General features: G+C 32.3%; 1 protein-coding gene across 2 annotated transcripts; it reads right to left on the bottom strand.

Moving 5' to 3' along the window:
- Nucleotides 1-1,612: 1,612 nt before the first annotated feature.
- Nucleotides 1,613-17,044, bottom strand: LOC111714590 (vesicular acetylcholine transporter). 2 transcript variants are annotated; one of them, XM_023489731.1, is made up of 11 exons: nucleotides 16,970-17,044; nucleotides 13,387-13,419; nucleotides 12,369-12,425; nucleotides 12,223-12,284; nucleotides 11,517-11,643; nucleotides 10,992-11,112; nucleotides 9,065-9,158; nucleotides 7,293-7,368; nucleotides 3,710-3,779; nucleotides 3,271-3,327; nucleotides 1,613-3,199 (listed from the first exon to the last, which is right to left on the bottom strand). In XM_023489731.1, the coding sequence occupies exons 4-11, from the start codon at nucleotides 12,271-12,273 to the stop codon at nucleotides 2,146-2,148; spliced, it is 1,650 nt and encodes a 549-aa protein (XP_023345499.1). In that variant the 5' UTR covers nucleotides 12,274-12,284; nucleotides 12,369-12,425; nucleotides 13,387-13,419; nucleotides 16,970-17,044; the 3' UTR covers nucleotides 1,613-2,145. The 2 variants fall into 2 exon arrangements, with proteins under 2 accessions (XP_023345499.1, XP_023345498.1); XM_023489730.1 differs by having other exon boundaries at nucleotides 3,271-3,323; nucleotides 3,706-3,779; nucleotides 16,970-17,042.
- Nucleotides 17,045-17,106: the final 62 nt, after the last annotated feature.

The following is a 17,106-nucleotide window of genomic DNA, read 5'->3' as shown; positions in this document are numbered from 1 at the left end:
TTGGATTTTATCAATAAATTGTATTCATCTTAATATATAAGTAGTTTGTTTATCAGGATGTTTGTATTTCCGATCATAACTCATAAAACTCTGACTTGGCAAATTTTGATCGTGGAACTCGGTACTTTCTAAGCAAAGGTTTAAATATCAAAGTTGAGGGATTCAACTTTTACAGGCAAAAATCATTTCCTAGCAAGTTGCATCCAAAAATAGTTTTAAATTTAATATTTTTAATAAAACTGATTATTTTGACAAAAAAGCATAGGTAATTTCAGCCCTCGGGTCCAGAAGTGAGACTTGCTTGATTGGAATTAAATGGCAAAGAAATTGAGTCTTTGCCACAAAATCAAATTTTCTAATCCCAATATCTTTGCAATCTGATGGTGTAAACCTTTGATTTTTCAAACTTGGATTATTTGACAAAATAGTTTGAAATATCTAAGGTCTATCATAGTGGATTAAAAAGATATGTGGAATTGGAAACTTCGAATTGTGGCAAAGACTGAATTTCTTTACGGTGCTTTTATACTTTAATTCGTGAGTAAACGTGAAAACGACTGAACCCAATATGTGCTTTAATATTTTGATTTATGAAATTCTCCATCGAAATCCTAAAATGAAATCATCTCAATCATCACAAGCATAATATAAACATTATATTCTACAAGCGAAAATAGGTCACTGTTTAAAAAAAATTAAACGGCGATCGGTATCACTATAGAAAGCTAACACCATGAATTATGGCTTCATATAAATACGCTACACAAACAAGGCGAGAAAATTATTATAGCTATAATTACATATTTTACACACGAAAAGTATTATAGCCATTATATTTAGTGTTATGTATAAAATATATTGCAAACATGTACGTAAAATCTAATTAATAAAGAAGCATGCAATTTGAAGAAAAAAGTACAACATTAATTATCTTTACAAGCTTTAAATTGGATCTAACATTTCTAAAAAGTAGTTTCATGCATACATTTTTTCTTGATATCTTGAATTTCTTTAGATTATATTCTTGAAATAGAACTGGTTAGCGATGGTAGGGTCGGCGATGTTTTTGTCCTTTCCTGGCTTTCATCAGCTCTGCTGGTCTGAAGAATGCGCGAGGAAGGGACCAAACATCTGCCAACATCGTCATCTTCTTTTCCCGGATTTCCTCTGCTTCCCTCGATCCGCTGTTTTCTCGGAATCCACCATTTTTTTTGGTTTCAGAAATCTATAAAGATTGAGTGAAGCCAGATATTTTTTCATTAAATGTGTTTTCATGTTTTTTTACTTCTTCTAGTGTGTTTTTGTGTTAAGTGTGTAGTAGTGACAGATGAAAGTGAAAATAATCAATAATTTACAGGATAAGACAAACTGTCTCATAACTAAAACTTTATAAAATGTTTTCCTAAGTTGTCAACAAAATACAATTATGCCTAAGATAAATATGCCTAAGCATGCGTAACCAAAATTTACACGATTAAAATTTGTCATATACGTCTATTTTATTGAACAATTAATAATAATGATAATATTCAGTTTCTGTTCTATAAAAATTATTAAATACTTAAATGTACATATAATAATGTTTTAATCAACCAATCTGAGTGATTTGAAATAAAATTCAATATATATTTTTTAGATGTGATATTTTTGAATCACAATCGTTTATCGTACATAATCCTTGACTCCAATCATATCAACAATATTTGAACTTATTACATCTATTGAAGTAACAACATCATAGTAACAATATTGAAAGAACGGCTAAGTTTCTAAACCTTTGCCCAAGTTTTGGGCTTTTTTACACAAATAAACAAATAGAAAGGCTAGAGGTTTAAGCAATTATGTGCAAGTAGGAAAACTATTGATTTAGAGAAAACAAATTTTAAGATGTTTGAAAGGATCAATATACATTGCCAATTAATAAATTAGTTGAATTAAGGATGTGCTCTGAAAAATGTAAATTGGACTATGTTGGACTAAATAAATGCCCCAAGCTAAGGACAAAAGTATCTTTATCCACAAAAAAGAACTAGATTTTTTTGAGCGGAGGGATTAAAATATTTAAAGTCAAATTAGGATATACTTTTCATCTTGGTCATGTATACATAGGAGCTTGAAATCTACCTCCAAGGATTTGGAAGACCATTACCGGCGGAAGGGGTTGGCTCCTTGAGGCTGTCTAAAGGGGTTCGCAGTTATATTTTCGTTAAAGTTGGTTTCTTCTTGTTCAACTTGGGCGTAATATTCTGTCTGTGTTCCAGGGCCAGGTGCTCCATTCAGAACAGGTTTTCCTTCAGCTAAATTGTAGGTTTGATACTCTTTGGTCGGAGGATCACCCATCAGAACATTCTCCTCAGTTCCAGGCTCTTCGTACTTGTTGTAGTCATGCATGTCCTTTAAGTAGTAGATGATGGGGGCATAACCAATGCTTATTATGGCTACTATGATGTTGAGTGCTGTGAACCCCATGGTCTCAACAATATGTCCGGCGGCAACAGGTCCGAATGCGTATGCAGCACTGTAGCTGATGTCAGCTATGGCATAAACCGATCCATAAACACTGGTATACTTCTTGTCCACAATAAATCCAAGAGTAGGGAGTAGAGCGGTGTCAACAAGGGCAATTCCAAAACAAATAATGCATATTGGAAACATGAGCACAAAGTAGTTTTGGCTGAAGGGGATGATGAAACAGGAAACTCCTTCTAAGAACAATCCTACCATTGCTAGAAGCCATTGGTATTCAGGATACTTCCTTGCCATCTTGACTGTAAGTACTACTCCTGCAACATGGGGGAAGAAAGCTGGTAGCCAGATTAGACCTTGCTGCCATTCTTCAGCGTTCATCGTATCATTCATCCATTTACTTATTGTCGGCTCCAGAAACGCTAGACAAATGTTTGCAGAAACTAATGCTCCTGCGCAACATGCAATGTGTGGATCAATCAACAGCCTCCACATCGGAGTTGCTACGGGAATCTCCTTTCCATCTTCTGCCTCCTTGTGCTTCATTGGTCGCATGATCAAAAGCAGCAGGAATCCGTCAAACAGACAAACAAAAGCCAGTATTATGAAGGGTACAGGCTTTCCACAGAACTCATAGAGAAAGCCTCCAAAGGGTGGAGCAACCAGACATCCAAACGAAATGAAGGCAAGAGCAATTCCAAGAGCTTTTGATCGTTCAGCCTCTTCTGTATATCTGAATTTCAAATTTTGTTGAAGAACTGGTTAAACGCAGAATAATAAACAATCTTTTACATTTTAACTTACCTGTCAGCAACCATAGCTAGTCCTCCCGTGTCAGCAAAAGCAGATCCAACTCCCTGTTTTTTTTTTTACTTATTGAAGCTAAATTGTGTTTTCAAAAGACCGATTTTACTTTTAACAAACTCCAGAGCCCGAGATTTAAAAGATTTGGGAAAATAAGACTAATTTAAGCCGTGAGCTTTCGAATCTAATTTTCCACAAAGGAGTTGGATTTACTAAAACGGTTTGATATTGTACTTTGTAGATTAGTTATGGTTTGAATTGACGGATTCAATGGCAATGATTAGAATAAGACTCAACATTTTAAGTGGAGCCTAAGAGCTGTTGATCACGTTACACAAGATGACGTCAGCTGATTTATAACTTGGGTCCAAGATTGAGCCTTAAATCGCGGGCTCAGAATAAAATTTATAAAAAAAGATTGGTAATAAGATTTTCCTGTAGAGATCGAGCAAAGAAGAGTACCCCATAAGATGTTCCACAGGCAAAGAGAAGTGTTGAGAAGAACATTACTAAAGTTATTTTTAAGATTTAAAAAATGTTCATACAAAATACATGTAAGTGCAATTATAAAACCAATAAGGGTGACAAAAGAAAACAAAAGAAACGCTTGATTTTGAGATTGTTCCTTGAATTTTATTAAATTAACGCAATCTAGGAGCTGCTTATAATAATTTAAAGTTTCTTTCTATGATTATGGCTTTTTATTGGTATTTAAATTATTTTCAGCAGTAGGAACTATTTTATATAAAGATGACTTTTAGACACAAATTATTCTTTTAATAGTCACATGAATATAATACACAACAATCGAGGAGTGTACAGTGTACATACAGTTATTTTAAGCTTGATTTAAGGGACAGACCAGCTATGTAAGGTATTTAAACTGAGTATGCAGTGTTGTGGAAAAATTCTTTAAGATTCATTTCAGACATATAAAACGTTTCCGCGATGTAAAATTACTGAGTTTGAGCGCAAAGTCGACGTTTAAAAACATGAATTTGGGTGGGTACGTTTTCAGAATCGTTTTTTAACTATTAAATAACAACGACGAAAGATATAGTGAACATTCTGCAGTAAACTTGTTAGATGTTTAGGAACATATTTCTAAAAAGAAATTTATCAATAAATGAAGAATTAATTATTTCCTTTTTTATCATTATATTAAATTTCTTATTTTGTATTGATTTGTTCGCAGGTTTCTTCAAACTCTTCATATGTCTTCTTCTTAATAAAAATTCCAGAAAATCTGCAGAAAATCTTTGTGATTAAAGAGAGATTATAGAAACTAATAATTGAATAAGATAACTTATTTTCGATGATAAGAGTTAATTATGATTTTCTCAATCTGTTCCTGATCAACTAATTAGTTTACTGTAGAATTTTGTTTACATTTTTTCTCGTCGTTATTAATAATATAAAAAAAAACAATTCTGAAAACGTATCCACCCAAAAGTACGATTTAAAACGTCGACTTTTCGCTAAAACTCAGGATTTACAGATCTTTAAAAAGTTTTATATGTCTCTAATGAATCCTAAAGAATTTGTCCACAACACTATACTCAGTTTAGCTACTTACATAGCCGGTCTGTCCCTTTAAAGCTTATATTTCATATAAAATAAGTGTTCACTTTAGGAAACCTGTAGTTGAAATCTTAAATAGTTAATTTCTGATATTCAATGTCAATACAGATCGATTTCTAGCTTTAATTGATATCAATGCTTTTTGTTGACATACACACATTAATTATTAATTTTCAATCAGATATATATATTCTGATCGATATCTACTTCTCCTTCATGCACAGCTTCAGCTAATCGATAAAGGATAATATCGAATTTTTATTGGTTAACCCTATCCCTGCTGGGGTACTTGAAAACCAGGATACGCTGGGGGGGGGGGTCAATTGACCCCCCCCTCTAAATCCCATGTTTTATGTCCAAATATGACAAATGATACATCATTAGAAAGCTCTTGTGCTCTACTTTTAGAATCTGCAAAAAAATTTGCAAATTTGCGAAAATTGAATTTTTATCGCAAAATCCAGTTTTAAAGTAAAAATGTTTGAAAAAAAAAATTTGTCCAAAAAATGACAAATTATACATTTTTGAAAAGCCCTTGACCATGCCATTTCAAATATGCAAAATTTTTTGCAAAATTTTAAATAACCTGATTTTTAATCAAGAAAAACTAAAAATGTGCAAATTTCCTTTGACAGGTTGTTTGCAAAAAATTTGCAATTTTTTTTCGCAAAACTTGTGCAATCCGTTTCATTATGTCATAGGCTTTCCAAAAAGCTAAATTTTATCAAAATCTGATAAGTGAAAGTGGGTCAAAACAAAGATTTAGTTTGTTACAGGCAAAAGCAGTCATTCAGGCAGTGTGACTGAGGACTCAGGCAGTTAGTATTAAAGCCCGGTTTTAGGGCTGAAGGGAGGGCTTTGGGTATGTAAGAAAAGTCAGAAAATTTCAACAGCCTCAGACCAATACTTTTTGAGTTATGTAAAAAAAACTACAGGGGGGGTCAAATTGACCCCCCCCCCCCAGCGGGAATAGGGTTAAGTTCTTCTTTTAATCTTATAAAGGCTGAATATATTATTAACTGATTGAAGACCTGAAAGTCGTCTTTGACCTTTGTCTGGCATTCAACCTAATCTTGAAATACTTTTATTTTAAAACAATAATTACAAAATCACACAATAGTCCTGGCTTTTCAAAATGTGGGCTGCCTTTTGGTGCTTTAAAAATCACGGAAGATATGAATGATTTCGTTCAGTAATAGACAATTTTAGGTAAATGTAATTCATTTCAAATATAAACAAAATTCTTAATATCTCTGGTAATTTATAAAGTAAAAAAATACCAGACCCAATTTTTGAAATGACAGGACTAGGATTATTTTGCGATTATTGATTCATGAAAAGTATTTCTAAAATTGCGCTGCCAAATAAATGCCGCAAACAATTTCTAAATAATCTATATATAAATTTGGCTTGTTTGTCTGTCTGTTTGTCTGTTTGTTTGTCTGTTTGTTTGTTTGTATCCAATAAACGTCAAAACGGCTGAACCGATCGGGCCCTAATTTTTTGTGGGACATCTAGGGACCCCAGGGAAGGTTTATGAAAAATCAAAATTTCAAATATTTGTCTCTATCAAAATTCGATCGTCATTAAATTTTTAAAAATTTTGAAAATCCGCGAAATTTTTTGTAAAAATCCGCGAATTATTTTTGTTTTGGTTTACGATGTACACAAAGAGAACATGTTCACAACTAATTTAGAAGATGGGCGCGAAGCGCCCTCTAAGGCTAGAAAGAAGGGCGCGAAGTGCCTTGAATTTCTAGTATTCTAAATTTTAATACATGTGCACGCAAACTTTCACCCAACTGCTGTCAATTGCATGGGGTACCTTTCAAACACTGAACTCCACAATTACGAAAATGCTAGCAAAGTAACTTTAAGATGGAATTGCATTATTACACTTGTGAAAAAATCCAGAAATCGATTTTTGATAAAAATGCCATAATTTCCATCTTTTTTTAGCTTCTCCGGATAAAGGTAACAGACAAAATTTCCGAATTCTTTCAAAAGTATTTTGATCAAAATTACAATTAAGTCAAATAAATTACATTAACTTTGCTATAGCATTACACTCGAAAAAGATTACAACCGCGGATGACTGATATCTTAAAATAGGTTCTACGTTAATCAATAAAACCATTAGGATCTAGTGCCAAACTCATTCAGGACATCAGTCATTCAGTTCTTTGATCAAAAATTTGATTTTTCCCGTTACACTCAAAATATCTTATCCTTTTATTGTGCAATCTGATGGTGTAAACTATTGATATTTTAAACTTTAATCACTGAGTCTAGCAGAAATAACAGTTTGAAATATGTTGGGTTTACAACATTATCAGGTTGAACAGATAAAGGGATAGGACAATTAGAGTTTATGGCAAGTTTATTTTCTTTCTCGAGTGTTTTCGTAATGATTTTTCAAACTCTAGGATTTTCCGTTCTACCTGTCAATCCAAACATCATCGGTAGATCATATCCAATCCTATCTATAACCGTTCCACTGATCGGATTTATAAAAATCTAAAAAATAGTATTTTTGTGAGATAAAAATCCAGAACAGACTCACACAATGTTTGGTTTTAAACTCGGTCTACTTTTTTCAAAGCAGTCCCAGTTTAAAACAATTCTTAAATTATAAAGAATAAATATTAAGTCTCAGATTAGTACAAGTCTGACCAGCGAAACGTTTATATTAGTAATTTAGTTTCACAACACGCATCTTTAGGTGGAATATCTAAAGAAGAGAGATATTATAAAGCTAAATCTATCCCCCCCCCCCTCCCATTTCTCAAACACTGTCGGATAATTATAAGCATGTTAAAATCACGACCATTTCATAGAATACATTTTTTATGGTCGGTGTTCAGAAAAGTTGTCTTTTAAGTTCAAAATTCGATTCTTTTTTTGAATTCGAAATTTTTTTCAAAATTTGAATTTTATTTTTCAAAATTCGAAATATTTTTCTTTCAAAATCCGAATTATTCTTTTTAAATATATACATACATACACCCTAGCATATTCTAAAAAAAATGTTCGTTATTGTTGACGTTGGGCGCATTCTATATTTCTCTCAACAGTGCACATCAACTTTAATGAAATAATAAGTGAATGAAAATAATGACGGCTATAAATTCAAAAAAATAAATTCCTTAATTTTTCTATTTAACTATTGACGTAAGAGAAAATTAAAGAAAAACAAATAATATTAAAATAAAAGATTGTAAGATTATGTTTATATATACTTCTTTCTTTTCCCTTTGATTCTTTGTTGGTTCATTTTAAGATGGAAGTAAATTCATCTTATCTATAAATTTTTAAAGTTATCTTTGAATTTTCTAGATTATCTCTAAATCCTCTATATTATCTCGCAATAATCTATAAATTATTCCAGATTTTTTAATGAGTTAATTTTTGCAGAGCTGGAATATGTATAAGCATAAATGAATTACTGTTACAAAAATGTCCTTAAAAATGCTGTCAACAGGTTATTTGTTTTACTAATACCATTGAAATACAAATATTTGTGTGGCGTACTTTTCCGCTTTTTATACTTGGTTTTAGACTTAGAGATTCTTTTTTCCAACAACTGAGTGATAATACAGTTTCCAATATTCCCCTACCCCCTCCCCATCCTCCATCCCACCCCCTCCCCCAAATTGGTTAAATTCCCCAGGTTAGCCCAGTCCTAATATTATTCATGAACCACACTGGGATAAAGAGATATTATGTTCCACAGTGGTATACCATGGGATTATGCCAGGCTTATATTCCACAGCGGTTTACCTAAGAACTATGTCCCGAAAGTAATTAGCCCACAGTGGTTTATTTGAGGATTCTGACTTTATCATAGTTGTCAAAATAAAATTATGATATTCATAAAAAAGGATTTTAAAGTTCTAACATCTCTAGAAATTATGTTTCTTAAATTTTGTAAAATATAACATTTTTAAATTAAAGTTAGAAGATCAGAGAAAAATTAAAATATAAAATTTTCGTTCTATAATAACAATCTCTCTCCTAACATTCCCTCAGAGCCTTTCTCAGCCCTTCCCCTTTCCCTTCTAGCCAAATAAAAGCTGCACAAATATTATCTTTTTCTCTGAAAAGAGTTCTAACAGGAGAAAGTTTTCTTTACGATTTTCCGATTCTTGCGGATTTTTCTTTAACACTTCTGCGGATTTGTTGTCGGCACTTCTGCGGATTTTTCAATCTTTACCTGAACAGCTGCTTTACTGGCGAAGAGTAGACCTATTCCACTATCCTCTCCCTCGTACTCAATAAGAATACCATTCACGTTGATCTTACTCGTTCTAAAAACGCAAAATTTTTACTGGGTGACAAAATCTTAAAAATGAATTCCGTAGAACTCATTTTTTCACAAGTATTCCTATACATTTAAAAAAACCTTGTTAGTTATACAAGCGGACTAATATTGAGAAAATGTGACGGGATAAGGATAGGGGGGGGGGGGGGGAAGAAAAGTTGCAGTGGTTGGAAAAGTAAAAACATGATGTATTTGGTGTGTTTAGTATTCTATAAGAGTATTGTCCCCCCTCTCCGTAGCTAGCTACTAAACATACAACTCTTAAACACATAGAGACAGGTTCTTTTACAGATAGATTCATTGCTAGCTTTAAGACCTAGCGTTGCCCAGGGTCATAGTTAACTCCCGCCGTTTAACCACACATGGTCTTAAATTAGGATTTTTGCTATTTTCCCGATAAAAGAGGATCAAGATAGAATCTAAGCTGAGAACATTTCCGTGGTTCTTCCGAGTTTCCCAATCAAAATTTGAGGCAAATTGGTCAAGGGGTTTATGAGTTATGATCGGATATCCAAACAAATAAATAAATAAACAAACACCCAAACAGAGTTTATTACTTTATATGATATAATTGTATGTCAGAATATTTTAAAAGTTGTGTATTTTGATTCTGTTCTAGCCTAAGCAGATTAGATGCTTCACGTCAAATCAAAGTAAATTTTACGTTGAAATCTTAAATGCTTTCAATCATTCTCCTTTTATTGAAGAGGTATTGAAAAAAAAACACTTGTTTAAGAATTGTTTAATATTTAAACAAATACATTTGTTTATATCATACTTGTGCTTAACATTAGAGGAACTGCGAAGTAACAAAGTCTATTATGTCGCTTTAATTTTACCTTTTATGTCAAGGTCTATATGACCATGGAATGCCCAGTTTGAGATCGTCAATGAAGTAAGGGGGGTGGGGGGATGATGGGGGAATTAGGGCGTTGAGTATGAGGGGAAAATAAGGGGGAAAATGAGAAGGGTCCTAATTTGCTGACATTGTGCTGAGGTATAACCATTGTAGAAACGTTTATACAATAGAGTAAATGTCAATTTGACAGACACACACACCTTACAACTTGCGGGCAAACAATATACCTAACGTAGAGCTAAAATAATTTTATATCTTTTCAATTTTCTACCAGCGGTTATGACAAACAGTGGTTACTTACAGCAAAAATTCTAAACCATAGAAATCTATTAAGAGAACGACAGAAGAAGGATTTGAATATAAATTAACATGCCCGGTATAGATGTAAAAACATCTTTTCAGCAAAATCCATATAAATTCGGATCTTGGGATTAATATCTAAAACTTTCAGATATACGGAATAATTTAGTTCCTATTCGATAACCCGTGGAAATCAAAACTTGCACGCCGAGATAAATGATGGATCGCGCTCTTTAAAGCTTAATTTAAAAGTGTCCATATCGGATATCGAGATTAAGTGTTCGAGGAAAAACTTTTTGCAAGTAAAGTAAATTTTAAAAGCTAAAATTATCATTTTTCAATATAATATTTAACAAGATAATACTGAAACCTCCAGAGCATACGATAAACGAGCCAAATGATTTTTCAGACACGCTTTCCCAATCCGTTTATGATTACACTTTCAAGCCTTTAAAACAATTACTATACAGTGAGACCCATAAAACTCTGGATAAGGAAGACGAAATTTAAACAATCGTTTGTGTATTAAAGCAAATTGTTTGGGTTTACGAACACTGCAAAATTGCTGTGCTCCATGTACATTGAGTTATTTAAAATTATAACTTATCAGCCGTCTTCCTGTTCCGCAGTCTTATATAAGCAATAATCACAATTAAATACTTGTTGATGTAGGTGATGGAGTAGTTGCCGGTAGAGTTGGCGTAGTACTTGATGACCTCCTGAACCTGCCCCGGGGTACTAGTCTCATGTGTGTTCCACGCACCAATATACCGGAGGTAGTCTTAACAAACAAAATAAAAATTGAATTTTTTCTCTAGAACCTCTAAAAAACTTATTTTGATTGTTTTTACAAATATTTTATATCCCCCAACCCAAGTTTTGAAGCTTAATTAAACCTTGCCTTTTTTCTTAATTGTTAATGGGGGTTTGAAAAGTGCCCGATTTAGGAGAAGAGGTTTTTTTTTAGGAATAAGTTATAGAGTCAAATTATGTAATGTTGTGAGTCCCATATGATCCGTATGCACAATATTCTTTTTTTATTTTCGTTTTCCTCTCTTATCAATAAAATTGTTTATATATGTTTAAAAGTCTTAAAAGTGAATTGTGGATTTCTACAGTAACAGAAACTTGTGGATTTCTACAGTAACAGAGCCTTGTGGATTTCAACAACAACGAAGGATGTACCTGGAATGATTGGCACGATGACCATGTATAGCATGTTGTCGAGGAGCAGAGCAATGGAGACTGTAACCAAGACCAGCTTACGCTGGTATTCAGGTTGCTGCAGAGCATCCCACCATTCTTGCCGGACCTAGGTAGGTAGGTGGGTAGGCAAGCGGGTAGGTAAGTGAACAGGGGGTAAGTAGGTTGGTATGTAAATGGGGACTTCGGTAGGTAGCGAGATAGGGAGGTAGATAGGTAGGTAGATGGTAGGTAGGTCGGCAGGTAAAGATAGTTTGGTAGGCAGGTTTAAAGGTGGGAACTGTGTAGGTAGATAGGTAGTTATAGGTGAATAGGTTGCATGGTAAATAGTTGGGTAGGCAGATTGGTATATAGGTAAATAGAATAATAAATCCACAAAAAAATAAGTTTTTTTGTTTGAAATTTTAAAAAGAAAAAAATATTTGAAAGTGGAAATGATGCTTGCGGAACACCTTGCAAGTACAATATTCCACTTGTATACCATGTTTAAAAAAAGACTCCGTCTGAAAAATATTTGGGGCCTATTTTGCTTTCCATCTATCTTTTACTTGTCAGGCATCATAAAAAGATTAACAATAAATATTTTCAGACTTTTTTAAAAAACAAGTTTTGTCCAGCATTACTTTTTAAACCTTTATAATCAGGTATTTTGATGATCTTAAAATGCAAAAAAAAACTCTTTACTTACATCCTTTAGAGATTTACCCACGAAGGGTACCGTCATGTCATTTAACCCCATCCTTTCTTATCCTGTAAAATTATCATTATTTTTTTTATTATTATTATTATTATTATGTAATTATTAATCCTTGCTGTAAATTATTGGATAATTACCTAAGAAATGATGACGTGTATTCTCATCAATCCATATCTAGTTAGAGGACCAGCAAACTGGAGACACATCAAATATTTATGATTCATAAATAACGTTGAAAAGGGACTAGGGAGGAGAGGGGAGGAGGGGGGGTGGAATTCTTATTTTTTAGTAGAACAATAATTATGTACGAAAGATTAAAAAACTTTTAGCACTGTTTTATTCTGAAAGAAGAATTTGTTACAAAAACCCCTATGATGACAGAAACCTTTAGACGCGAAGAAATTTAGTCGTTGCTTTTTTAAATCCCTATATCTTTGCAACCCAATGCCGTAGATCTTGAAAGATCTAAGAGATAGAGATTAGTAAATTTGAATCAATGACTTTCAGATACAAACTTAATTATACCCTGCCTTTTCGTTTTGTCATCGATTTTTGGAGGTCTGTAAAAATACAGTGATTGCATTTTTATTCCATATTTTTAAAAAGAAAACTGACCAACCTTCTAATCAAAAAATCTTTTAAAGTCTTTTGCCCATACTTGATCAAAATTAGCAAAATCGTTGAATATTATCTTTTTTAAATATTAGAAAGCAATGAGATTTCGGATTTTCATTGTATTCATTGGTTAGTGAAAGGTTACCATAAGATTTAATTATATTTGAAGTCAATTCAATTTATATTTGAAATCAATTTAATTTTATATTTGAAGTCAATTCAATTTTATATTTGAAGTCAAATCAATTTTATATTTGAAGTCAATTCAATTTTATATTTGAAGTCAATTTAATTTTATATTTGAAGTCAATTCAATTTTATATTTGAAGTCAATTCAATTTTATATTTGAAGTCAATTCAATTTTATATTTGAAATCAATTTAATTTTATATTTGAAGTCAAATCAATTTTATATTTGAAGTCAATTTAATTTTATATTTGAAGTCAAATTAATTCTACATTTGAAGTCAATTTAATTTTATATTTTAAGTCAAATCAATTCTATATTTGAAGTCAATTCAATTTTAAATTTGATCATCCCTTGATCAGTCTCTTTTGTTCTTTCCATCCTCTCTAAAACAGAATAAAATAATTAAAATCAATTATTTTTGAAAAAATATTTTTTGAATGAATTCATTTTAGTAATTGAATGTCAACTAATTGGATTATACTTTTATAAAATATAATGATTATAAGAATAGAGTTTTAAGTTTGAGGCTTTTAACAAAAGATCGGTGTAAAAATACTAAATAATAAAAAAATAAATGATAGACGCTAGACAGATAGAAAAAAGATGATAGACATATTAAGGATAGAATAAAGATAATAGACAGAATGAAGATGATAAGAGACGGATAGAAGATTCACCTCTAAATAATCCTTGAAAGGTGAATATGAACTGAAGAGAGACTAAGAGACTAAGTGGGAAGAAACTATTGTGAAAATCTATATTCAGCAACCATCGATATGTTAGGCATAGATAGATACATTCTATACAGCTACCATCGATATGTTAGGCATAGATAGATACATTCTATTCAGCTACCATCGATATGTTAGGCATAGATAGATACATTCTATTCACCTACCATCGATATGTTAGGCATAGATAGAGACATTCTATTCAGCTACCATCGATATGTTAGGCATAGATAGATACATTCTATTCAGCTACCATCGATATGTTAGGCATAGATAGATACATTCTATTCAGCTACCATCGATATGTTAGGCATAGATAGATGCATTCTATTCAGCTACCATTGATATGTTAGGCATAGATAGATACATTCTATTCAGCTACCATCGATATGTTTGGTATAGATAGATACATTATATTCAGCTACCATCGATATGTTAGGCATAGATAGAGACATTCTATTCAGCAGCCATCGATATGTTAGGCATAGATAGATACATTCTATTCAGCTACCATCGCTTTATTATATATAGTTAGATATCTTCGGTACATATATAGATACCCGTCAGGACATTTGTTGGAAAATGTACACTAGATTCTGACGTGTGTATTTTCCATAGTCAACTACACTGATCATTGTTATTATTTCATATCCCTTTTCCACGTACTGCACCTAATAATAACAATGATCAGTGTAGTTGATTAAGCTAAATACACACGTCAGAATCTAGCGTACATTTTCCAACAAATGTCTTGACGGGTATAGATAAATTATATTTAACCAGCATTAATATACAATACATTATATTAGACATTTTTAACATTTAACAGCCATCGGAGTGTTAGTATAGAAAGTCACATTTATATATTCATCTGCAATGTATAGATACTTGCTTTGTTTGTATTCAGCTTTCATCGATGTACTTATTAGGTTGGGTAAAAATATATATAAATTTTAGTATTTGGCTAACATTCGATATATATTAGACAAAGACGGATATGATTTGATTACTAGCAACTATCAATATTTAGCATATTTAGGTTTAACACTTTCATCTTTCTAGTAGTAAAATCTCAGATCAAAGAATGTGTCATTAACCGTTTATTTTCAATCTATTCAACCATATCAATACTTATATTTCTAATACATGAACATGATAACATTTAATTTACGATTTTTTTGTTAGTGTTAAAAAGTACGTTTATTATTCTAAAGATACACCCTACAGTTTTGGTGTAGGGTCCGTTGAGAGCTGAAAATATCAAAAGCACTTTTAAAACCCGGTGAATAAACTGCAAGAATAGTTTGAGCTACGAACGTTTAACTGAACCACTTAAATCCACCTTGAACTGGCGCACAAGAAACGTGATTAAATTATTTCTAGCTTTTTGTTGAATCTGGAACCAGATTTAATGCAATTTGAACCATGTGTCTTGTGCTCCGTGCAAGCTAAAGGAGATCTGATTCAACTTAGTCCAAGTGGTTCAATTATTTTTGCCTTAGAATCTGTAGAATACAGGGAAACTAACAAAGAATGAGGCTTTATATTGAAGACCTTGAACTCTTCAAATATAATTATCTTTTGTTTTCAGTCCTCAATAAAGATAATAAATGGTATATTTAATAATTTGTCAAAAAATTGTTTTAAAAGCTTCCTGATACCACTTTATAAATTCTAAAGGGTCATAACTTTAGAACGTTTCTGAATTGGATAATTTATACTTGGCTGACTCAGTATAGTCCATTGCGTTATATAAGTTAGGTTTTAAAAGATTCCCCTTCGAAAATATTACATCATGCAACTGTACACTACAGAGTATCTACAGATGTGGAAAGCTTACAATGAAAATAAACTATTTTTTAAATATCTTTTAACTTAATTCCCCCCTGAACTGTAAACGATAATAGTTGTATATAGATTGGAATCTCATTTTTATCCATGGTGGAAGAAAATTAGGGAAAATAGGTTGTGTTCACACAATGCATACGACACCACAAAGATATTGTAATACAAAGAGGGAATCAAGGACACAATTTTTTTTACAGAGGATGGACTTAAGTCTTTGCCACAAGCTCAAATTTTCTAATCTCTTTATCTTAAACCTTTGATATTTCAAATTTTGAATATTTCATCTAACAGAATTCATAGTTTGAAAACTCTAAGGGTTGCAAGAATAGAACGTTAGAGTTTATTGCAAAGACTGAATTCCTTTTACCGAAAAAGTAATTTTATTGTAAAAGAAATACATAAATTTTTAACAAAATTTTTTCCTAGAAAATAATATTTTATATTTAAGTGACTTTACAATACTTTAAACCAGCTGAGTTCAACGTTTCACCAATTTTAGTAAATGCAAGGAGTAAGTGGCCAATTTTCGGACCCATTCCATTTTATATCTTGACTTTTAAAATTTCAGTTCTATTTTTTGGAGCAAGAATATAGAATAAACATATGATCTAGGACAAATTAGAACCATGAGCTTAGTATAAAGTAGAATCATGAGCTAAGATGATTTTGAACTATGAACATAGGATGAAGTAGAACCATGAACTACAATGAATTAGAACCATATGAGTTAGAATGCATTAGAACCATGAACCAGGATGAATTAGAACGATAAACTAGAATCAAGGAGAACGATGAACTACGATTAAGTAGAACCATGAGCTAGTATTAAGTAGAACCATGAACTAGAATGAAGTAGAACCATGAACTAGTATTAAGTAGAACCATGAGTTAGGATGAAGTAGAACCATGAGTTAGGATGAAGTAGAACCATGAAATAGGATGAAATAGAACCATGAGCTAGTATTAAGTAGAACCATGAACTAGAATGAAATAGAACCATGAGCTAGTATTAAGAAGAACCATGAGTTGGATTGAACCTCGTGATGGGACCGGAAGGTCTCCCTTATCGTAAAGTTAAATCCTAAACCTGGAGCTATCTCAACCACATGACTGCTCTCTCAAACTAGCTCTCTTTCTATTTATCTATCTATCTGGAAGGGCTACAAGATCAATACCAACCCAAGTCATATGACTTAAAGCATTCCATGACAAATGCTTTAACCCATTGTTTAGAAAATCACCAATATGGATAAAAAATGGGCATGATAAATGTTTAGTTTTATGAAAATCTCCGAAAAAAAAATTAAATTGTTCCTGTGTAAGAATGTACTTCTGTATTTAAGTGTCTAGATACCTGTTTGAGGATTGTTGAGCTAATGCTAGCCTCAGCTCATGTCTCATGGAGGTCCATGGAACCCGGAGGACCGAGGTTCAGAGCCTTGCTTTCTCATGGTATAGAACCCCCCCCCTTCTCCCCTCCCCCAAAACCTT

This window comes from Eurytemora carolleeae, unplaced genomic scaffold (genome assembly GCF_000591075.1).
Source record: "Eurytemora carolleeae unplaced genomic scaffold, Eaff_2.0 scaffold1607, whole genome shotgun sequence".
NCBI classification, from domain to species: Eukaryota; Metazoa; Arthropoda; class Copepoda; order Calanoida; family Temoridae; genus Eurytemora; species Eurytemora carolleeae.
Note: the sequence above shows the minus strand (reverse complement) of the source record. Positions and strands in the feature narration are given on the sequence as shown.

Coding starts and splice junctions, on each gene's coding strand:
- LOC111714590 (XM_023489731.1), bottom strand. CDS start 12,273: ATGGGGTTAAATGACATGACGGTACCCTTCGTGGGTAAATCTCTAAAG. Junction 11,644..12,222: donor TGGGTAAATCTCTAAAGGAT/GTAAGTAAAGAG, acceptor CTACCTACCTAG/GTCCGGCAAGAATGGTGGGA. Junction 3,780..7,292: donor GATGATGTTTGGATTGACAG/GTAGAACGGAAA, acceptor AAATAACTTTAG/TAATGTTCTTCTCAACACTT.